Source organism: Equus przewalskii, chromosome 16 (assembly GCF_037783145.1).
Source record: "Equus przewalskii isolate Varuska chromosome 16, EquPr2, whole genome shotgun sequence".
NCBI classification, from domain to species: domain Eukaryota; kingdom Metazoa; phylum Chordata; class Mammalia; order Perissodactyla; family Equidae; genus Equus; species Equus przewalskii.
In genome coordinates this window covers 67,760,552-67,784,305 of record NC_091846.1, presented here as the reverse complement: position 1 = coordinate 67,784,305, position 23,754 = coordinate 67,760,552, and the positions used below count along the sequence as shown (strand labels likewise).

Genomic DNA, 23,754 nt, shown 5'->3' with positions numbered 1-23,754 from the left:
CACATGAGAGTCGTGCATTCGGTCATCTTTGCCTCCTGTCCTTGCAACTCGCCCTCCCTCCTTGTACCTGCACACTTACTTTTGTCCTCCTGGCCAGTTACGGAAGCTCACTGCTGGCACGCTCCGGTGCACCCAGCTTCCTCCTCCTGGGGGGAGGGACTCTGGAATAAGTCACATTTCTGCTGATTTTTATAATAATGCACATGTAAAATAAAGCAGAGTCCAAGTTGTAAAGGGATGGGAAGTAGGAACGTTACCCCTGATACTGGGTCTTCTAGACTGATCCCTGTAGTAAAAAAAATTTAAAACAAGGCTTGCTGACGGTTATTCCTGCCTTCACTGGGAACAGAAGAAAACAGAATATGTGGTAGGCATTGACCACATGGACTGCTGGGCTGGGGGAAATTGTAGTGAGGATGTCTCCTACTCACTAGGGCTTTGGAAACATGGCAGGTGAGTTCTCTCCAGGTCGAAGAATGTCTGCATTCTCTGCTGACCTAAATGATGTTTCAGCCTGTCCATTTCCTTGCTGTAGTGTGAGTGTAAGAGGTGTATTAGTTCTAATTCATTGCCTGGAATTAAGATGGGTTTGCAGCGCACAGCGACAGGAGCAGGACAGTTGTACTAGACCGAGTGTAGCAGAGGCTTGTTCCCCACTGCCTGTTCTCTGCCGGCCTGTGTGGTCCTGCTGCTGCTTCAGTCTGATTTCATGCAGGGGGGTTGGTGTCAGCAACTGGAAAAGCCTCGTTAACTAGAGTTCCTCCAAGACTGCCTGCTCTTTTCATTTCCATTACATGGTCCAGGAATTCGTTCATCCACCCAACTGACTGGCCCAGGCCACAAGCGTGTGCTGCATAGGAGAGGGGTCAGGAGCTGGGCAGCAGGTGCCCCCACACGGTGCCCCCTGTCTCGTGCTGACAGCAAATCAGACAAGCCTCTGGATTTAATTAACCTGTCATGTGACAGGAAATACAGGAGCTAGAACACGTTAAGACCCTGAGAAGAAACCAGGCAAATCCAGAATTTGGGACCTATTTCTTCCTTAGGTCACTGGCACTGAGGAGATTGGGAAGTGGATGTTCTGAATTGAAAGAGCCTTAGGCGTCCTAAGAGTCAGTTGCAACATATGGGCCTTGTTTGGATCCTGATTCAAATCAACCAACCGTGAAAAGACTATTTTGAATAATTGAGAAGACTTAATTATAACATGATATTAAGGAATTATTATGAATTTTAGGTGTCGATATATAGTAAAAAGTCCTTATATTGGCACACTGGAGTACTCAGGAAAAATGTCATGATGTCTGTGATTTATTTTAAAATGTACTGTGGCAAAAAATAGCCAAAGCTTGTATGGTAAATTGTTAATAATTATTAAGTTCATGTGATGGGTGTATGGGGGTGCATTATTTTAATATTCTCCGCTTCTGTGTATATTTGAACATTTTCATAATAAACATTTAAGTTCTGGGCTGTATGTAAGGCACCTTGCACAGCCACCCTGCTGTTATTCCCATTTTACAGATGAAGGAACAAGGCTCACAGGTTAGGTATTTTGTCTAACATCCTAAGACCGGTTGTAGAGCTGGCATTCAGACCTGTCCCTGAGCCCAGGGAACCTGCTCTCGACCTCAAAGCAGTGCTCAGTTCTAAGCTTTGCTTGATGGGGTGACTCACAGACACTCCTCTACTCCCCAGATCACCTCTGGTTACCTATCCCAAGGACTTAAATTAACACTGCACCGCTTGTATAGCACTAGGTGGATGAGAAATAATCATCTCAGCCGTCTTCAGGAGAGAGGTAGAAGACATTTTGTATAGTACATTTCCTCTGTGTTGCCTATTTCGAAATCATAATGGATTATCTTTTCGATTTTCGGTCAAAAATAATTATCTTTTTCAATACCTGAGAAGTATATTGAGAAGTATTTTTTTTTTTCTAAGAGATATATTTATTTGAATTGATTCCTGTTCAGTGTTTCTAAAGATGCTTTGTTGTTGCAGGCAGACATCTGGTCCCTGGGCATAACAGCTATAGAACTTGCGAAAGGGGAGCCCCCTCATTCCGAGCTGCATCCCATGAAGGTTTTATTCCTCATTCCAAAGAACAACCCCCCGACGCTGGAAGGAAACTACAGCAGACCCCTCAAGGAGTTTGTGGAGGCCTGTCTGAATAAGGAGCCGAGCTTTGTGAGTTTCACGAGATCAGGATGAGCATCTCTTCATGTGTGTCCTGACTTGGTCTAGATACACCCCATTGGAGTTTCTTTAATCACTATAATCAGCTACTTTCATGATCTCATTTTTCTTTCTTTTTCTAAATGGGTATGATTGATTTCTTTGAATCACAAATATGTTTTTATTGTTATTTTTCCTTTTTAGGATTAAAAATCTTTCTTTCAGATTTTCTAGTGTCTCATACCTCCTTGGGTATGCAGACTATTCTCCTTAATATTATGTATGGAATCATACATTTTTAATATTTGCAGTGGAAGATCAGGCTATAAACTGTATGCTGTTTTTAGTAATTGCCAAGTGTGACCTGAAAAATATGGCTAAATATGTCTTTAAAGTAAATGTTTTTGGTTTTTTCTTAGCATGTGTTAGGAAAGAAAAGGCAAATAAAATATAAATGAGCCACTCACCTTGCTTTTCTCCCCTCTTCCCTCTCACTTTCCCTTCTGTTTAATTGACATGGGCAGAGCCATGGAGTGGTAATGACTACACAGCTTTATTCTAATTTGCTCTCTCAATTAGGACATTTCTTTGAAAGTTATCTGTGTATTTTTCTGTTGCCTATAGCACCATATGTTCTCGTTTTTTTCCTGAATTTTCCAGCAGGGTTAGCTGAAGGTCAAGCTGAACCCCTTTTTATGAACTCTTATCTAAAAATGGGTGACTAGTTTTACAAGAGCACCATGGTTTTCTAATATGATTCCAGTTTTGGGAAAGGAGTTAAGTGGGGAATGCGACATTTTCTAAGAACCTCGAAAGGATGCAGCCTGAGATCACCAAGTCAGCATTTTATTGATGCATCACGTGGTGGGGGCACTTGCTCTACGTGTCCATGAGGCTCTGCACAGTGTATCATGATACCAGTTTTCTAGCTGCCGTGCACCAGCACACAAGAAGACACACCTACCCATGTGCGTGCACATCTTCCCCTTAAAAGTATATTTCTAGGGGCCCAGCCCCGTGGCCGAGTGGTTAATTTCGTGTGCTCTGCTTTGGCGGCCCAGGGTTTCACCAGTTTGGGTCCTGGGCGCTGACATGGCACTGCTTGTCAAGCCACGCTGAGGCGGCGTCCCACATGGCACTACTAGAAAGACCCACAACTAAAAATATACAACTGTGTACAGGGGGAGCTTTGGGGAGAAAAAGAAAAAATAAAATATTTTTTAAAAAAAGTTTATTTCTCGTATTGGCTTACTGGCCCATTGCACACATCTCTACCCATACCTTGACCCGAAGTGCACTGAGGAGACGGGTGAGAAGCTGAGACTAGGAGCACTTCTCAGACACTTGGAGTTTCACAGCCATGTGGACAGGGAGTGAGAAATGCCCGAGATGGCCCACGTTTTTCACAGGCTTGAATTTGAGGAACATGCCTGGCTCTTGCTAGTAAAGCTTTAGTAATTCAGAGTAAGTGGGGACTTAGTCTAACTCATGTAGTTTGTTCCTGCTGTCTACTCCAATTTGAGCTACGTCAGGTTTCCTTGGGAAGCATGTTCCCTCTAATTGGGTTTGCCATCCTCAAGGGCAAAGCAGTTGACCAAGTTCAAAGCATGCTGTCTGGCTGTGGCCCTGCTGAGCCTGGGGCCTGGGTGAAGACCTCACCCCGCTCACGGGGAAAGGGGCAGACCTGGGAAACCAGCATTTCTAAATTGGGGAAGCTGATGACTCAGAGAACTTGGGAACTCTTTTAGCATACAAGACAAGGGTATCTCCTGGCTACTTTCTAGTTTCTTCTAGATGGATCCAAATTAACATTTATCTTATAATTTGGGGCGGTAGAACCAAACATTAATGTAGAATGTTAACAAGATAATGTAGAACGTATGTTTTCTGTCTTGCCAGCATTTGTAAGAAAATGTTTTCTAAAAACTAGGAAGTATATTGTAGCTCTCTTGAATGATCCCTGTGAAATTCTGTGCAACATTTTCTATGTAAATGCATTTTGGGGGCGAAGTTCTCTTCTTTCATTGGATGGTTCCCTGCCAAATGTTAAAGACCCCATTAGATACTAAATGCTGTGTCCACAGTACACAGAGTCCCACCCACAGGCGCTAAATGACTATTTAAATAAGTCTTAAGGGAAAAAACTTCAAAGTAGATCTTGATTTTTATGCTTTAGTGTGGTGGTTTGCCATTTTGAGGCAAAAGTCTGTCCTTCAGGGTAGAATAAAGTAGAATGTAGGGAACTTGTCTCATGCTTTTTCTGTTCTGTTTGCCGGTTGGTTTTCCAGAGACCCACTGCTAAGGAGTTACTGAAGCACAAGTTTATAATACGCAACGCAAAGAAGACGTCCTACTTGACTGAGCTCATCGACAGGTACAAGAGGTGGAAGGCCGAACAGAGCCACGAGGACTCCAGCTCCGAGGACTCGGACACGTAAGTCGGCTCTGCTTGGGCCACGCAGGGCGCGTGTGAGCCGGGAGGGCTGTGCGTGAGCCATGCAGGGTGTGTGACGTGGGCCTGTTCTTGTTTCTCGTTAGGGGCGGTTTGGGTTTCTTTTTTAAAGGTAATCCAGGTTGATGGTGATTCTTGAATTAGTGTGGGACTGTTTAGGAGTCTTTTGTTGCCCATGGAGTTTCTCCCAGTTAGAACTGTGCATAAAGAACTTGACCTGGTTTCTTTGTTACACTTGCTGCTCTTAAAATACTGATCAAATGAAACTGCTTTAAGTATCTTCTTAGAAAGATATAAATGTATATTTTTGTGATTCTGTGTTGTGTTCTGGTAGATGTTGGCATTGTAAAAGCTCTTACTAAAATTTTAACTAAAAGCTGGTGTCAAGTTAGGCCTCCAGGAATTTGTCAGCTGAGGAGATGTTAGGTCTAGATGCCGTTTCAGTACGTAGGGTGGGGAAAGCCAGACCGATGGCTCTGAGGTGAAGGGAGAAAGGAGGCGTCAGGAAGTGTCGTGACTGGAAGTGCTCCAGATCCTCAGTACCTCTTCTGTTCTTCTTCACACCTCGGCCAGAAGTTCAAGTTGGCCCACAGCCCGGGTCCACACTCTGGGCCAGTGGAATCAGTTTCTAGGTTGAGACCCGAAGTGGTTTTTCAGGATCCCCAAGTGATTCCATTGTACAGCCGAGAGTGAGAACCACTGACGGGGAAGGTGTTGAGGTCACGGCATTGAGAGACTAGGGTGGTAGCGGTGGGAATGAAGAGATGAACAGGGAGTTTGGATGTGGCCGTGGATTTGGGTAAAGGATGTGGAGATGCTCCAGGCTTCAGCAGGGTGGCAGGTGCCACTGAGTTGACAGCACTGGAGAAGAAGCTGGTCTGGGGAGGCCAGGGACAGGAAGCTGAGTTTGATATGGGACATGTTTGAGTTGTTGACTGGATGTCCATGAGGATGTGTGCAGTTTAGAGTGACAACGAGGTTTGGAGTTCAGGCGAGATGCCTAGGATTTCTAGAGAGAACAATTTAGAGTCACCGTTCTGTAAATGGTCATTGGAGCCATGAGAACAGAGGGTGTCGCTCAGAGCATACCTGCGGAATGAGAAGGGCCAGAGGCCTAGGACCACATCCCAGGAAGCACCAGCATAAAGGATGGACCTGTGGACGAGACAGTTGGAGGAGATCCAGTGCAGTGTGGCTCCAGGAGTCCAGAGTCTAGGGGAGGAGGGCGTGCGTAGCAGGATCGTTTCCTCCTGATGGTTGGAGCAGGATAAGGACTGGACTGTGCCTCCCTTGTCTAGTACTGTGCCGGGGACTGGTGGCCTTGGACATGGCAGTTGGAGGGACAGGGGTGGGTTTTCACCTGAGTGGAACATAAGAAATGGAGGCGGAGAGTGGAGGTCAACACATCCAAGGAATGTGACTGAGAGGCTGTGGCTGGAAGAGAGATTGTGTTGAGTGAGCAAAAGGAATGTATGTTTAAATGTTGGTGGAAAGGAGCCTGAGGGGAGAGAAGTTGAAGTCCAAGAGAGAGGGGCTGTCAGTGGACTGGAGAATTGTCTACAGGAGAAGATGCCCCTTCACATTTGAGGAGGCGGGAGGGGCGGGTGTCATGCAGCTGGCACTGTGGGAGTTTCCAGGAACCACATTCTGGTGGTCTCTCCTCTCTGTGAGGTAGGGGGCAGGGTTGGCTTCTGAAAGCCCAGGAGAGGCTGGAGGTGGATGTGACTGGGGGGAGTGAGACAGGCGAGGCATGGGTGGCCGGGCGGCGTCACGTGCTCAGTGGAGTTGGAGAATGTAGATTGGGAGGCTGCCACCGGGGATCCTTGTGGGCTTGGCCCCCACGGAGCCAGCGCGCTCACTCACAGAGGTCACCTGGATTTCTGTGTTAAGGGAAACAGACACGGACGGCCAAGCGTCCGGAGGCAGCGACTCTGACTCCGGGGACTGGAACTTCACGGACTCAGAGAAGAATTCAAAGAGTCTCGAGAACGGAACTCTTCGGCCGTCTGATTTGGAAAGAAATAAGGTGGTACGTTCACTTGCACTCCAGTGACTAACGCTTGTCGTCATTCGGCGGCTGTGTGAACCTTGCTGCTTTAGTGGGCTGGGTGGTCCCTCTTGGCTGCGTCTTTTGGAGTTCTACTGTCAGTGAATTGACAGATTAAGAGATTTTGTTCTGATTACCCAGAGATTCAGACCCGAGAGTCTGGACTCTGGTCTGTTCTGGTGCTGACTTCTGCTATCTAGCCCTGCTGTGTGATCAGCATGTCCTGACCCTGAACCTCCACGGGAATCGTGGCGGGGGGTAGAGTTGGGTTTCACATAGGAAATGACTTTCTAGTCCTCTTGAGGGGGCTGTGTGTGTTTTGCATATTGGGGTTACTCATAAGGTACGAGAATTTTGGGATTAAGTTTTGTTTAAAGATCTTTAAGAGAAGTATTACTTATGGTACATATATAAAACTCTTTTTGATTAATTGCTTTCATGCTTCTTTAAGTTTACAAAAAGCTCTATTTTCAGGAATTTTTTAAGGCACAGTGGTGTGGATTCTCTCAGGCAGTGTGGACCTAGGGCTGTCCTCTGGTGTCCTACAAGTCCCACTTGGAGAAGCAGATAGGACTCGTCATGTGTTCAGATAGAGGTTGCAAAAGTAGAAGACAGGCCACTGTCCTACCACAGCCAGTCAGGATAGCCAGCGTCCATCTGAGTCCCATCGCCAGGGTCCCGTTAGTAACATCCTCTACACGGAGAGCACAGCGGTGCCATTCAGCATCGCCTGTGTCCACACCGAGCGCCACTTCCTGAACCTCTAGTGCCTTCCCGCGGGGAATCCAGACCCTGTAGTTTGCCCGTCTGTGTGGGTTGTGCATGTCACTGCAAGTGGAACTTGGTAGTCTAGTGACAGACAGGAAGACCGGCCTCCTCAGATGCTGCAGTGAACAGAGACGATTTCGGGCTTGATGCTTGGATGGGGCGTGTCTGAAGTTTACTGAATTGTTGTAAATGGGAATGCTCAGTATGTCTGATTCCCTTCTTTTCTTCCCCAGATGCCTTCCTCTCAGTGTTTATCTACAATTATTTCTCCGCTCTTTGCAGAGGTAAGATACCCAGTTGACTTTGGCGGGAGGAAGCAGGGGGCAGACATCCTTCTGTGACAGTGTTGCAGGAGGATTTGGGAGGTTAGAACAAGCTGGTGCAAGCAGGCGGAGAGCCTCCTGGGAGGGGGCTGGAGTCGGGCACCGGCTTCTGTCTAGCCCCTCCTGGGAAACGTCACTGTGTCGCTGCCTTGACTCAGACGGGATGTCAGCGACCAGCCCTGGTCCGTGTTACCGTGGTTATTTTAGCTTCAGATATGCTGCTTTCTACAGATTCATTTGGGTGCAGCCTGCTCTCTTGGCTTCAGGCAAATTTATGGCAATGTAAAAAGTAGATTTTTATTTGAAAGGAGATGTTAGATTCCCTGGCACCCTCCTGTTTCTCATTGAGCCCCTAGGTTAACCTTAATCCTTACGTGTTTCCAGAGCGGTCACTTTCCCCAGTGGGGCCACTCGTTTCTCAGGTGCATGGCCCAGTTTAGTTCCTCGTTCTGTGAGTGATGATTGCATCCGTGTGCTGGCCCCTGTTCCTTCTCAGGGGAGCCCTCTGCCTTCTGTGGATATCTGTGTGCATATTGCATTTTGAGGTGTTTTCAAGAATGGATTTTGTGAGAATGAAGATTACTCTTATCTAGTTAGTAACTGATTTGAAAATAAGTTGGAAATACCCTTTCTCTCATTTTCTGGTGCCCCCTCCCTGGCTCAGGCTGCCTGTAAGATCATTTAGACTGAGTCCCAGCAGCACCTTCCCTTAGTGAGGTGATTCAGAGCTTTCCGGGGAGGCTGTAGCGGGATCCTGACACTTGTGGTGGATAGTCTAAGGTGGGAAGGAAGTGCGGCGCACAGGCTCATTCCCGCCTTCCACTGGCCTGAACCCAGCTCACCCAGTGCCTTCGCCTTGGCAGTGCCCAGGGTGTTCCCGGCCACCCTCAGTCCTGCTTCCGTCCCCTTCCTGGCTGAGCATTGACCTCATGAGTTTCCCTAAGGGCCCTGCCTTCCAACATGGCAAATCGGGGCCCAGCTGGAGGGGCCGTGGCTGAGCCTGAGGTGCCGGTTGAAACAATTGAACACACTGGATTCAGCTGGAAACTAAACAGCACAGGGCAGTAGAGGCCCCTCAGTGCCACTTTCTGGCTCCAGCGTTGGCCCATTTTACTGGCTGCCCTTGCTGGTCCTACGATGTCCGTGAGACCCCACTTTGCTGTTTCTTAGGTTGTTTGGGAGATTGGCCCTTCAGGTTTCTGATGCTCCTTTGCTTTCCTGCAGCCCTGCACTGCCACTTTACTAGGATCCATCAGACACTTAGGGAAAATGGCATAGATTTTCTCCTTTGTCTGGAGCTGTTTATTTTTTTTTTGGGTACATGAAGAAGCTATTCTGAAATCATTATTCGGCATTAATGAATTAATCCTAAATGTAATAGTTTTGATTTTTTTCAGCTAGCCTAAAGGTAAACTCTCAGTCATCTTTTCCTATATGTTTGTGTTATTAATAGTTGATAACCCCGTGTTCACTGTGCATTATTTTATGTAATACTCATAAAGCTCAGTACTTGAGGATCGGCGTGCATCCTTCTACAGATGAGGATGCTCCCTGACATCACTCAGGGTGCCCAGGGGGCTCCTCCAGTTGGGGTTGTAGAGCCCATGCAGCAGCAGCCTGTGGGCTGAGGGGCTTGCCCGTGGGTCCACGGGGCAGGGTGGGCAGGGCAACAAGGTAGCTGTAGGAAATGGCGGGAGGCAGAGTGGCGGGCTGCTCTTATACATACTGTCCCCTTAGTCGTCGTGTGATCAGGAGGCTAGACAGAGACAAGCGACCGTCTCCAGGTCGGCTGTGTTGCCATCTGTGACAAGAGGGAACACAGGGAACAGACTCTCGGAAGTGCCCAGGAGATGTCCTCAGCACCCACCGGTCCCTCCAACACCGGGCCTTTCCGGGCCTTCTGTCTGTCTCTTTAGAGGGAGAAGGGAGAAGCCACTGTTTTTAGGGTAGACTGATGCTGGGAGTGACAGCATGTGTTCACAACAGCTGGGAAAGCCAAGGCTAAATGTTTTGTGAACTGCTTCTCAAAGATGAAGTCGAGGAGGGGCCTCCTGAAGAGAGTCGTGCTCGTCACCTCTGCAGCTGCCGATGGGAGCCTCAGTCCTGCGCTCTGCTGCATCTTGACCTGAGCCGCTCTCCTTTCATGGTGCATGTTTTGGTCACATCCCAGAGACTTCGGGTTGACCTTAAACTGACGGAGGTGCCTGAAGACACTTAAGATTTCTTGTGGAAGCAAAGGTCCCAAGATGGACATTGTGGATTCCCAGAATTTAGGGCTGCCACTTATTTACATGAAACAGAATGTTTGACAGTACTCTAGACCAAAGAGGCAGCTTGCTGGAGTCTTAAGAACCAGCCCGTTAACAGTAGGAGCTGAGCTTGAGATGCCCACACTGCAGCTTCAGTGTGGAAGGTGGAGCTAGCTGTGTGGTTTTCAAATTGCTTTTCTGGTATAAGATTAAGGTCGAAATGGAAAAAGAAAACAAGGCGGTTGCTGTGATCAGAGTTTGAAAAGAGGCACAACTAGTTGTCTCTGTTCTGTCCTAGTGAAGGTAGTGACTTAGGCCTACCTGATGCCTTTTCTATACATCGTGTTCTCGGCCGTCAAAAAGCTGTCACTGAAACGAATTGGAAGTGACCCAGCAGCTGAGCTGAAGCTGCTGCCAGGACTCAGGTGGCTGGAGCAGTTAAGGTCCACACGTTACATTACTCCTTAAAGCAGATGCTCATTGTTTCCTGTGCTGTTCATGTTTGTGTGTTTGAAGTTGAAGGAGAAGAGCCAAGCGTGCGGCGGTAATATGGGGTCCATAGAAGAACTGCGAAGGGCCATCTACCTGGCAGAAGAGGCCTGCCCCGGCATCTCGGATACCATGGTGGCCCAGCTCGTACAGCGGCTCCAGAGGTAACTGCTGACGGTGCCCCTGTAGCCACGGTCACTGCCTCCAGGGAGGAGAGCCCTCTGGAGGCCATGCCGTGTTTGCCTGTGGCTTCCTTAGGTGGGATATGGGAACACCTTCAAATGGCCTGCTTGTCAATCCTCCATCTGTCAGTTTGGTGCTCTGTTCCTGGTCTGTCCCTGTTACCTTCCAGGCCACAGGGTTGAAGCAGAATCAAGTTAGAGAAGACTTTTGTTCTGAATTATAGAAATCAATATGAATGAATGAATAACTGAATAATATGAATCTGGAAACTTCTGGGAAGGACCATAGAACTTTGTGCAGTTGTAGCATTTGCCACATAAATACAGAGTGACTTCAAGATATCTGTCTGCTCTTGATGACGCAGCCTAATTATCAGCCAGAGAAGTATAGTCCGTGGCCAAATGTTTGTAACTCTCTGTTTGGCTTCATGCTTTCCAGTCAGGTGTCTAGAAATGCCTGAAGTTTGGGTTCGGAGAGTTCAGTGAGAATGGATGCAGGTGTGGTCTCTTCCTAGGGTGGCTGTGCCCCGTGCCGGTTCGCAGTGCTGCCTCGTGCCCGGAAGCCTTGTGGTGACGGCAGTGCACTCCGTCTGTTTCAGCCTGAGGGTGCCTCCTGTCCCCTCTTTATATACCAATCATGAACTTACCCAGTTTTTTACATTTCTGCAAATTATAGTGGGCATATAGTTTTTTGGACATTCTTTGGTATTTATTTAGGATAAAGAAATTGTGCATGTAAAACTACTATACATGCATAATTTTGTATACACTTATTAACTTGTGTATATTTTTCATATTGCTTAAATATAATTACAATTTTTAATCTGTATTTTTATTTAGCTTGCTTAATTTACTTAACCATTTCTCTATTATTGGACATCAGAGTTGTTTTCTAATTATTATAATTACAAAAAACCTAAGAGATGATTCTAAGAAGTAGTTGCTCAGCTCGGCCGTGCATGTGCGTCCCCAGAATCTTCCTGTGTCACTGGTATTACTGACTTTGCAATTTTTAAAAGTTGATTGTGAGTAAAGGTTTATCATTTACTGTTTTATTCACACCTTTTTTTACTCCTGGGACGCTGAACAGGTTCTCACTTTTTGTTACATACTTTGAGTTCTTTTATGAGTGAATTTAACCTATCTATGAAAAGTTGTGTTGGAATCTGATTTTCTTAATTTTTATGAATTCCTTATGTAATAATTAACCTATTGATACTTCCTCCACTTAATTTCTTATGACTTGGGATTATCCATAAAAACTAGGATTTTGATTATTGTTTCAATTTTTGCAAATTAATTTAATTTAGAGAAGTGATGTTTATTTGCCTGTATTTCTTTCTGTTTTTTCCTAGATACTCTCTAAGTGGTGGAGGAACTTTATCCCACTGAAATTCCCTTGGCATTTGGGGTTTTGTTTTTCCTTTTTTCTTCTTCATCCTCCTCCTCCTGAAAAGTCAACGAGAGCCTTTGCTGACTCCGCTGAAGAGGTGCGCCATCGAGGGCCCATCCTCCCCGCTGTGGCCACCAGTCCAGGGCCACACAGGCCTTCCTCGTGGGGCTCGGCCACATGAAGTCTCCAGATGGGGTGGGGGGGTCAGCTCCTTCAAGCGATCATTTTATTATGATTCTTGTTTTTAATTTTAACCATAGTGCACATATCAAGGAAAGTGTCTTTCAAAACAAAACAAACCCTGAAATGTATATTTGGGATTACAATAAGGCAACTGAAGAAATGAAACCTCAGGTATCCTGCTTTAAGTTGCTGACTCCCCTCCCCGGGAGATGGAGACTCGCTCTGGTGGATCAGTGTACAGATGTGTATATAGCGTCATTTTTACGGAAACCCTTTTTGCGTGCATAAGGAATCACTGTGTACAAATTGGCCAAGTGCTTCTGTAGATAATGTCAGTGGAGTAAATATTCGACAGGCCATAACTTGAGTCTATTGCCTTGCCTTTATTACTTGTAAATTTTGAATTATGTGATTAGTGATTTGGGTTTTATTTTGTATTTGCAGGGTTTGCCATTAATAATAATTAATGCCCCTCTTATGAAACACTCCTATTTGTACCTCAACAGATGCAAATTTTCCTCTTGTTTGCCCAGCAGCCCTTTTGGTACACTTAGAAGTTGATTTCCGTTTTCATCGATGGTACTATTTCTTAGTGTTTTAAATTGGAACATATCTTGCCTCATGAAGCTTTAAATTATTTTAAGTTTCTCCCCGATGAAGTGCTCTCGTCCACCATTTGTTTGGAATTGTGCCACTGCCAGTCCTCGCGGGCTGTACCATCCTCTCCAGTATGATTTTCTGTTGCACCTTGTAGTGAGATCTGCCTATCATCTTTCCCACCTAAAAATGTCTGAATGCTTACACAAATAAATTTTATAACACACTTATTTTGCATACTCTCCTTGAAGCGTGACTCTTGAGGGGGCAGTGCATCTGCCACGCGCGCACGTGTGTGTGTGTGTGTGTGTGTTCGATGAGACATTTCAGCAGGCTCCAGGAAGGTGCCCACATTCAAAATGCTGAATGTCCAGGTCAGTTCACTATGCAACTTTTAAAAAATTGGTCATTGAGTAGATATGGTGAATATTGCTGATTTGTAAAATTGCCCTCTCTTCCCAGAGACCTCGATTAAGGGTGGTTTTGTTTCTTAAAGGAGCCAGTGTCTGCTAGTTTGTCAGCCAGGTGTCTGTTTTTCTTGGCTTGGGGCAAGGCCTTAGATGCCAAGGAGGGAAATGATCTCTGGGTCTCTGGGATGGGAAATAGAGTTCCTGCAGCAGTTCTTAACTGTCTGAGTACACGTGGTGTTCTTTTATATTTGTTGATATGAATCATCAATTGTCATCTCTTTTTGGAGTAGCAGTTCTTGAGGGGGAAGACAAAGGACTTTTCGAAGCAAGGAAATTACTGGGTAAACTTGAGGTGAAAGGTCAGATATCTGGGCCCAGCGGCCTGGACGTTAGAGGGAGAGGACAGAGGCCTGTTGAGTGGGTGACATTTGAGTGGGTGAATATTGTTTAGCTTTGTTAAGGGCGTCTAGTTTTTAAACTCTTAAAATGATTTTTTTATTAGAAGTAGATTTGGGTTGAGCTCTTAATTTGTGTAAGGGATACATTTTGGTTAGGGGAAATAGAACTGAATTGCTAATTCTTATTGTGCATGTTATTCTGCAGCAAGAATGTTAACTTGAACAATAGAACTTGAGAATATTTCATTTTGTGTTTCTAGAGTATTCTGTATGAGGGAACTGTTTGTTTCCCTTTGTGAGGCATAAGCCAAAGATCAGTTTGTCCATTGCCGGAGAAAGAATCACTCAGAGAAATGAAGCAGGGTTCCCCCAAATGTGCTGCTTGTCTGGTTTTAAGAGACGGACATAGATGGCAGCTTTCTGATTGAGAGTTTCACATTTGCAAATGGACAGTGGCATCAAGACTAGCTGCTGAAGCCGGTGTCAGACAGAGGGCTGGTTGTGCTGGTGGGCGGCCTGGACTCCAGTTAAGCATGTCGATATGAGTGGTTACTAGATATTCTGCACACACCAGACTATAACACACAATGCCGTCTCCCTAATAAAGCAACCAATTACTCTTTTACAGTTTATTGGAAGCATCTTCTGTCGATGAAGCTTCCTGGGGAAGATGTGGGTTGACTGGATTTTAACAGTGGATTGCGTCCCCATACAGTCTCTTCTGGTTTGTTACTTTCTGTAGACACCCAGACTCAGCCGGTGTGTTTGTAAGGGCATCTTATTTAGCCAAGGAGTCTAGCATTTTGTGTACCAAGTCTTTATTCAGACAGACCCGGGTAGCAGAACTACCATGGCACCGGCCTCAGACAGTGTCACCTGCTGCTGGTGTTTTGCCAGACCTGTGAGCTTGGCATTCAAGATGGACTTCTTGACACTTGGAAGCCCGTTGATGCCAAACGCCAGCAGTTAACAGCTTATCCACTTAGAGACTGTAGGCCGCGGTGGTTGGCTCATGTGGGAGATGGTTTCACACAGCACAGCTGCTGTCTTTCGGAAACAGAGTTAGTGGGCTGACTGTGTCTGGCTGGGTGTTTATGCCTTTCTGAAGTCGTCTTTTCTGTGTCTCAGCTGTCTGCACTAAGTGAAGTGGCCACCAGTGTGGTTTGGAGTGCCTTGGCACCCTCAGAGAGCCAGTCTCATGATTGTGTTGATGTAACAAGTGCCACACACCTTCTGAATCCAACAGTTTTCTTCTCGAGTTGGTCTTATGAAGTGTCTAGTTCGATTCTTCATGTAGCATTTTGTACCTTTCTTTTGGCAAAACATATAGTCTGTTTATAAGCGTTTTTATATTTCCTTCCTTAAAAAATACGGCTTCTGTATTTCCGCTATAAAATATGGCAATAAATGGGGAGTGCTCAAAGTGTGTTCTTAAGCACAGGTACTGTACCATGCAAGGGTCAATAAAATTCACAGAAAACAATCTGTGTGATTTTGTGTCTTGTGTGTAGAGGGAATAGACTGAATGTTTGTTGTGTCGGCACCCCCCCCCCCCCCCATTTATATTTGTAATCCTAACGCCCAGTGTGCTGGTATTGGGAACTGGGGCCTTTGGGAGGTTAGGTCATGAGAGTGGAGCCTCACCAGTGGGGATTAGTGCCCTTATTCTGCCCTGTAAGGACACGGTGGAAAGACTGCTGTCTCGTGAACCAGGAGGAAGGATCTCACCAGACCCAAGTCTGCCGGCATCTTGATCTCGGACTTCCCAGCCTCCTGACTGTGAGAGAAATTTCTGTTGTTTATAAGCCTCCTAGTCTGTGATATTTTTGTTACAGCAGCCTGGATGGACTAAGGGGGAGTCTCTGCACTGCCCTCTCTTCCTGGCAGCTTGAGAGTGGTCTCAACTGCCCGCATGATTTAGGCTTGTTTTCTCTGAAGGCACAGGGGAACACGGAGGTGCCAGATCAGAACCAGAAGTTCTTCAGATGGTTTGAAATCATTCAGAAGTGCTGAAGTAGAAGACCGCCTCCTCATGGCCAAGCCTTGTGACAGATGACTCCTGGAAGAATTCCTGATGCTGCCTCTGCTGTCTTGGCTGCTTGGTGCCTGGGGTCCAGTGCGCTCAGGCTTCCCCTTCCCAGGGTGGTGGCGCTGCCCCTGGATGTGGGAGAAGCCTCAGGGAACTGGCTTGTCTACTGAGCCTCTTTCACAGAGGAAGACAGCTCCCTATCTGCTTTGCTCTCATCCCTTGGGTTTTAGTCCTTGTCTTTTATAGCCACTGACAGACTCCTAGAAATGTTCTGCTTCCCCAGTACCAAGTTGGAAGGAACAGATAGGCTGTAAAATACCAAGTTTGCCAAAACACTTTGTCTTAATGAGCAGTTGAGGCTGTTCTTCTCTTTCCCGCCCACCCGCCGTGACCCGCCAACTCCGCCCCTCCCCGGCAGAGGCAGCACTGTTAGCTCCTCCAGCCCACCCGCATTAGATGAAAAGAAAGACAAGAGACGACGTTGGTTCGTTTGCCTTAAAACTTCAATATGCTGGATTGTGGCGTGAGGTATTTTTATTCCCTTTTGTTAGTACTTAAAACCATCTGGTACATATTGTAAGGCAAATGATTAACGCATCTCAAGCTACTCGTCCATCTGTACATTGCTGTTTCCACGTCCACCAGTCACAGCTCCACAGAGTCGGGGCAGACCTGCGTTTCTTCGTGAGGGGCTTTCCCAGCTGTGGTGCAGGGCACTGGGAGAGGACTGTGTTGGGTTGGTCGCCCCCTCTGGGGGCTGCAACAAATAGGGCTTAACAATACGAAGGGAATAGCAGCCACCCGATCCACACAGAGAATAGGCAAACAGATTCTGACTAGTGGGCCCAGCAGTTACCAGAAACCATTTTCCCTGTGTAGTCCGACTGTCAAGGATGTGCAATGTCATACTGTCGGTACCCCATGCCTGGGGGGAATGAGTATAAAAAGGAGGAAAGAATGTTTTTTGAAGACAGGTACAATATATACTACTATTGCATGTGCAGTTCCGAACCACAGCTGCAGGAGGAGATAAGTATGAATGACGGGTGCCGGGGACCGCGCACCATTGCTCGCAGTGCTTCTGCATCCACCGGAAGCTCACAAAAACTCTCCATAACGTAACATTACCACAAATGGCCCTGATTTCTGACATACAGGTTTTCATGCTTGTGAAACAGACAGCAAAACACCACAGCTTAATATCTCCCCATCGTATACACCACTCACAGTACAGTGATAATGCAGATATCACACTGGATTTCTGCTTCTCTTAACAGAAAACCACCCGCTACAGTTTGTAAATAGTAATCACTTAAACAATTTGGTCAACTTGCGCCAAGAAGTAGGTCTGGTAACCAGCGTTTCACTGGAGCACGAAACCCCAAAGTGGAACGTAGTGTGCTGGAAATTGCTTATTAATCAAAGAAGTAAATCCTACTAACTTCCTATTATTATAAAAGTAGAAAGATTGAAAAAAACGAAATCTGAAAATGATCTCTTTTGCTTAAGATTGTGCCATGTGTATCGCAAACACTGGAAAATCCATTTTTTAAAATGCAGCAGCCTATAAATCAAAATAATAAAAGTTTCTTTAAGAAAAAGAAGAGCACTCGCCCTGTCTTTTGGTGAACGGATGTGTCTGTACTGCTTTTAAGGTGCAGTTGTAGAGGGAAAAAATGTCATTTGGCACTATATTAATGACAAGGTTTTAATACTGGCACAAGCTAAAAACAGCCCACCAAGAGAATGACAGACGAAACCGCCACCAGCATTGGAGGTGGGAGCACTGTTCCGTTCAGACGAGAAATTAACAGCTGAAAAGACAAGGTTAACACGGTTCTGCAGAGACATGAGAGTTGCTGTAACACCATGTTTTTGTTTTCCAGACAGGGACCAATTTTACTAGGCTTCACTAATACAGAAGAAAGCGGACGTCTTCCAGGAAAGCAGCCACTGCTGGAACAATCAACAACTTGTCCTGCCATCAGTACACGTGAGATTCTTTGTGACTCAGAATGTGGGCACGGGAGGCCGAGCTGGTGGCACTTCGGATCACTTCCATCCACCTACAACAATAAAGCAAGAGAACTGCCAAGGGCTGCTTCTTATAAAATCCCGCCTCTGACTTTTTCTCTCGTTTGTAACAGCCTCATGACACTCAGCCGTCACTACCTGTAAAACCACAGCCTGAGGTAATACTGCCTGGTTTGTAATCTGCCGTTTTAGCCAAAGAAGAGTTCTCAAATGAACGGGTAACACCCAAGTAAATGAAAGCCAGGTTAAGGGTTCCTCGGGGTGTTCCTGAGGAGCACAGTTTGAGAACCAGTGACCTGGCCATGCTCATTTTAGAGAGAGCCCAAAGTGACTGAGATGGATGTGCCTTGCCCAGGTGACGCGGCAGCACACCCTATTTAGAGCAGTGAGAGGCGAGGTGACCTCTGGCTGTTTAGGACAGCTCCACCTCTTCATCTTTCTCACGGACAGTGGTGTGCGGCCCATCCTGCTTCGTGGGAGTTCATTTTATACTTCTATTTGCGGTATGTTGTGGTTTTCAGATATCTGGGGACATTTGGTGTCTAATGGATGGAGGCCAGGGATGCTGCAGGACATCCTACAATGCATGGATCCCCTCACCCCCCGTCCCAGAGAATTATTTGGTCTAAAATGTCAATAGTGTCAAGGTTCCTACCTTCATGGAGCTGATGGCATGGCTTTAGAAATTCCCTAATCACAGGTCTTTTTAGGATCTTACCCCTCAAGGCTAAACTGTCCTTGCCACAATGATGACAAGAGCCCACCTTGGATAAATGCAGCTCCCGCGTTCAGTCCCTCACTCTGAGGTTTCCAGTTCAGGGTCAGGTTTGAGAACTGCTCTCCCTGGGCTGGGTTTTCAGGCAGCAGAGCTCAGGGGCTGCTGTTTGGGGATCATATGGGAGGCTTTGACTGGGTTTTAATCTGCTGTACTGTTTGCACTGAAATAACCTTACAAGGGATTGTGCACAGGTCATAACCGGCCCGTTAGAAACTCTCATGGTTCAGTGTCGTTTGGTGGTGAGGGAAGAAGTTCCTGTCCTACCATACAGCGGGTCCAGGAGAGAAGTTTCTCCCTAAATGGTGGTGGCGACTACTGCCCTGTCTAGTCTGTGGCCTAAGGACCCCCACCCCCCAAGGTGGTGGTTCAGCAGTGACAGCTGCTTTTGTCCTGCTATAGGATGCAGTTCCCAGAAACCCAGAATTTGTACTTGAATTTTAGGAACAGACTGAAGCCACTAGTCAAACGTGATAGCCTGGCTCTTTCCATTTTCTTTATTTCTTGGCTAAATGAAGACTGCTGCTCCTGGGTCTCTTTATAACATGTAGGCAGGCTCACTAATAAGGTAACTTGAAGCAGTATTAGGGTGTTTCCCCTTTCTCGTGTGGTCTTTTGACCTGAAACAGCCTTTTTGGCCATAGCCCAATCAGGAGTATTAGGACTAAACAGCTGCTGAAGCCAGAGACAGAAACACACATCAGAGACTGACAAGTGCACAGTGTGTAGCATTAACTGACACTGTACAGGTTAAGGACTGATGCTATTACTGGAAATCCTGGTTCCACTTCTTTGAGGACAGAAGTGAACTCGCGTCAGGCAGAGGGACCACAGATCTCAGGACATAATTTTATTCTAAGCAATTGGCAGGGTTAGAATGAAAGCACATTCTGGAAGGGTGTAAACCCCCAGGCCCCCCATGGGCAGTGAGTAGCTTTTGCTGGGAGAGCCGTAGCCCCTTACTAGCTTGCGAGGAATCCTTTTCTTCAGGGGAGAGGTCCTTTTTCTGCAGGTGGCCTGTGCAGAGGGGGACATTACCTTTCAAACGTGTATTCACTTTCGGCCCTGAAGTAGTACACATGGGACTTGAAATGCAGCTTGAACACGTAGTCCTTGTGGACATCCTCAGACTCCGAGGGAATGGTGAGTGAATAGCCAAGCAGAGGCAGGCTGGCCAGGGGGTGATTGTCCTGGAAAGGGTCAACAGAAGGTGCCTTTGGAGAGGTGGCTGCAGCCTTCTTGTCCCACAGCAACTCTGGGCAAGCTGGTCTTGGCCAATGTGCTATGGTCCAGCTAGTGCATCCCGGCCAGGACATGAGCCATCAATTAGGTCACCTCCCTCCTTGTTCAACCAGCAGACAAATGGCCCTTTTCAAGGCTGGAGAATATGTCAGCAAATGGATGGCAACTTTCCCTTAAGAGTTTAGGGTCTCTGATAGACATGCCCTTCCCCAGCAGGCCTGTGGTAGGACCCCCTCCAACCCTTGGCTTCTCTCCATGCCTGGCTGGGCTGCTCAGTAGCAAAGTTCTTCATCCTTCCAGAGGAAGGCTGCCTGCCCGCCCTCCGAGAAGGGAGCGTGTTGTGTGCGGATCCCAAAGGCCCTCCCCTCCCTGGCGTGGGCACACTTAGTGCCTTATCCCAAAGGTCACAGGGCCACCTGCCCTGTGCGAGGCACTGACCTGGTGTGACTTGTAGAAGAACAGGCAGAAGTTCGTGAACACCACCCACAGCTTCTGCCACCCGTTGCTGTTTTTGAATTTCCTCAGCAGATTCCCAGACAACTGATTCTGAAAGACAAGTAGGCCTGTAAGGAGCACCAGTGGGGGTACATCCAGGTCCTGTGGAAAGGACAACCCGGTCTTCACAGTCCAGTGGGACTCCCAGTGTGGTTACTGGACGGGGCCCACAGGCAGTGGCTGTGGTTCTGAGAACAGGCCTCCTGCAACTGACTTAGGAAAGTGGTGTTTTTCCCTGGTAGGTGGAGAGACCCTTGGGAGGTGGACGGTATGAGCCTGATTGATTAATTCTTGTCATGTGTTATGGTTGAATTACGTTCCCCTGGAAGATACACTGAAGTCCGGACACCCAGATCCTCAGAATGTGCCCTTATTTGGAAATAGGGTTATCCCAGGTGTAATTAGTTAAGAGGATATAAACTAGGGTGAGGTGGGCCCTTAATCCACTAGGACTGATGTCCTTAAAGAGGCGGGACACAGAAACAGCCACAGGGAAGAGCGCCTTGTGGAGACAGAGACAGACTGGGGTGACATAGCTACAAGCGAAAGAACACCACGGATGGCCAGCAAACCACGGAAACTCAAAGAGGCAAGGAAGGATCCCCCCGTACAGGTTTCCGAGGGAGCCTGGACCTTTTGACACTTTGGTTTCCAGACTTCTGACCTCCAGAATCGTGAGACAAATATGATTAAGGCGCCCAATCGGTGGTGCTTTGCATGGCGGCTGTAGGAAAGGATCCTTCACCCTCAGCAGTAAGCCAGCGTGAGCCCCGCACCAGCAGCTCCTGACCGCCATCTAGTGGCCCTGGCCTGGGCAGGAGCGCTGGACCGCAGCAGAGTGCTTTTGGGCCCCGTCCTCTGCCAGGTGCCAGCGTGACCTCTCCCCAGGAGCTGGACAAAGCCTAAACTGGTAGAAATGGGCATTCCAGGGCATCCTGTGGTCTCCTGAGGCCTGCAGAAGCTGCTGGCACAGAGCACTGGCCTGAACTCCCAGGCAGCTGAGATGGGATGCCCAACGCAGAGGGAGGGTGCACGACCTCGCTGGCTCTCCAAAGCCCCTCACTGTCAGCTCTCAGAGGACACTGAGAAGGCTACCCACCTCCCTCATAAACTGGTAGCTCGTTACCAGGAAGACTCAAAGAGGAGATGAATGGGGGCTGGTGATGGTCGTGCAACCTTGTGAATGTAATTACTGCCACTGAATTGTTCACTTAAAAATGGTTGTGGGCAAACTTACCACAATAAAAAAAAAAGTATACCCAAGTTTGCTTCATTCTATCCTTTTGGTACTTTTGTGCTTAATCCAATAAGCATTTTTCAGTACCATGTAAGTAAAGCCCCTACGCCAGGACCTCAGATGAAAAGAGTTGAAATGTCTCTGCCCTTGAGTTGCTCATGGTCTGATAGGGAGAGAGAGATGAACATTGAGTGAAGCTGAGAGAACGCAGCAAGGGGACAGCCTATCCTTGAGGACTGGGGCTTAGGGGGACACTGCAGACAGAGTGGGAGGGGGCATCCCAGGCCGAGTGTCCCATCCCCCCACCCAGAGGCAACCATCTATCACCCTGTCTGTCTGCCACACACCCTCTGGCAGAAAGGCACAAGAAAATGGGTGCTCTGAGTTCCACGCAGGTGATGCAGCAGCCAGAGTTGGGGATTTGATGGTTTTGCAAATCCCACGTGATTACATGCCAGTCACACTGCGGAGGCAAGGAGAGGAGCACGCCTTCCTCTCCTTACACAGTCATGCATCACTTAACGATGGGGATATATTCTGAGAAATGTGTCATTTGGCGATTTCATCGTCATGCAAACATCATAGAGTACTTACACAAATCTAGATAACAGACTACTGCACACCTAGGATCTATGGTACTAATCTTATGGGACCACTGTCGTATATGTGGTCTGTCGTTGACTGAAATGTTAGGGGGCACGTGACTGTACTTCATGTTTTTATACTGAATCAAATAAGTCCCTTCAGATAGAGTCCAAAAGAGCTTTCTCTTAGATGCAATTAACTTTGGAACAAGAGCCAGTCCCACTGGGCAGTAGACACACTTTATTGATCAACCAGATTCTTGGCCAGTATTTCTTGCAAGGCAGGTTCAAGAGAATGCTCTACTCTCTGCCAGCCACCTCAGATCCTTTCTGGAACACCCAGAGTAGAGTATAAACTCTCTGGAAAAAATCGTTCTGGCCTTGCCACCCTAGTAGACTAGATGCTTCTTAATTGTAGCCACTGTTCTTTCCTTGCTCCCATTGTGCTAGTGGCCTCTGAGGTTGCCAACCCCACCCACCGAAACTCTCACTTCCCTTGGCTTCACTCTGATACACGTCAGTCTCCTCCTGGGGTCAAACAGCCCCTAAACCCTGCTCTCAAGAGCCTGAACCCTTTTGTCTATGCAGATGACCCTTACGCTGTCCCCGCCTGACCCCAGTCTTCATCTGCTGATTTTATGGGCGAGATCAACCTTGACCCAGAACCAGCTGATGCCCGTTTCCTCGCTGCCTTTCACAGTGCTCTCTCCTCCTAGACTCCCTGATGGAAGGGGAGCCTCTTTGCTCCTCCCTCTTCCTGACTCGCAGAGGGCTCAGTCCTCGTTGTGGATTGAATTGTGTCCCCCCAAAAAGATATGTTCAAGTCCAAAGCCCCATTACCTGTGAAGGTGACCTTATTTGGAAATAGGGTCTTTGCAGATGTAATCAAGTTAAGATGAAGTCCTACAGGAGTGCGGTGGGCCCTAATCCCAATGACTAGTGTCCTTATAAGAAGAGGACCTTTTAACACAGATACACACAGGGAGACCACCAAGCGAGACAGGTGGAGACTGGAGTGATGCATCCACAAGCTGAGGACCACCAAGGATTGCTGGCAACCACCAGAAGCCAGGAGAGAGGCCTGGAAAACATCCTCCCTCAGGGCCTCCAGAAGGAGCCAACCCTGCCAACACCTTGATCTTGGACTTATGACCTCCAGCACTGTGAGAGGATAAATTTCTGTTGTTTTATCAGTTTGTGATGATGTGTTAGTGCCGCCACAGGGAACTAACAGTCCCCACCCCTGATTCTCCCTCTCACTGCCGTTACTTCCGATCTCCTGGTCCTCACCTCTGGCAAAATCAAAGATATTTGTAGTACCCATTCAAAAACGTAAAACCCCTGCTTACTTCCTGGGCTGGACCCCCCCAGGGGGTGGGCAGGATGGGGCCCGAGAGCCACAGCGTGCTGACTCGGCTCCGCACACTCACTGACCGTGTGACGGCAGCTGTGCAGGCCTGTCACCCCAAAAGAGCTGGGCCTGAGGCGGTGTCTCTGGGCCGCCCAGGGCCTGCCTTAAGTGCGTTTGCTGCATTCTTGAATGGTCTACGTGCCTCCAGGGTTAAAAAGGAGGTTTCAAGCCCACCCGGTTCCCACACCTTGACAGTCCTGACTGCACATCAGGTCAGTATAAAGGGAGGCAGACGACCTCTCTCACAGCATTGCACTTCCACCAGCTTCACTGGACTG

General features: G+C 47.5%; 2 protein-coding genes across 14 annotated transcripts in view; one reads left to right on the top strand and one right to left on the bottom strand.

The window, feature by feature from the left end:
* The window catches only part of STK24 (serine/threonine kinase 24), a 113,011-nt gene extending 97,859 nt beyond the window's left edge, over window positions 1-15,152 (top strand). For 3 of the 6 annotated variants that reach the window (XM_070579110.1, XM_070579111.1, XM_070579113.1), the window contains 6 exons: window positions 2,005-2,190; window positions 4,467-4,612; window positions 6,521-6,656; window positions 7,679-7,729; window positions 10,534-10,670; window positions 12,044-15,152. In XM_070579110.1, coding sequence (XP_070435211.1) covers window positions 2,005-2,190; window positions 4,467-4,612; window positions 6,521-6,656; window positions 7,679-7,729; window positions 10,534-10,670; window positions 12,044-12,080 — 693 coding nt within the window. In that variant the 3' untranslated portion in view covers window positions 12,081-15,152. Of the gene's footprint in view, window positions 1-2,004; window positions 2,191-4,466; window positions 4,613-6,520; window positions 6,660-7,678; window positions 7,730-10,533; window positions 10,671-12,043 lie in introns of all 6 variants that reach the window. The other 3 variants (XM_070579109.1, XM_008516255.2, XM_070579112.1) reach the window with 1 other exon arrangement.
* A 1,031-nt stretch (window positions 15,153-16,183) lies between these two features.
* Window positions 16,184-23,754, bottom strand: part of FARP1 (FERM, ARH/RhoGEF and pleckstrin domain protein 1) — a 287,796-nt gene continuing 280,225 nt past the window's right edge. For all 8 annotated transcript variants that reach the window (XM_070579102.1, XM_070579106.1, XM_070579101.1 and 5 more), the window contains 3 exons: window positions 20,188-20,295; window positions 19,546-19,697; window positions 16,184-17,764 (listed from right to left, as the gene is read on the bottom strand). In XM_070579102.1, the coding sequence (XP_070435203.1) occupies window positions 17,683-17,764; window positions 19,546-19,697; window positions 20,188-20,295 (342 nt within the window). In that variant the 3' untranslated portion in view covers window positions 16,184-17,682. The remainder of the gene's footprint in view (window positions 17,765-19,545; window positions 19,698-20,187; window positions 20,296-23,754) is intronic.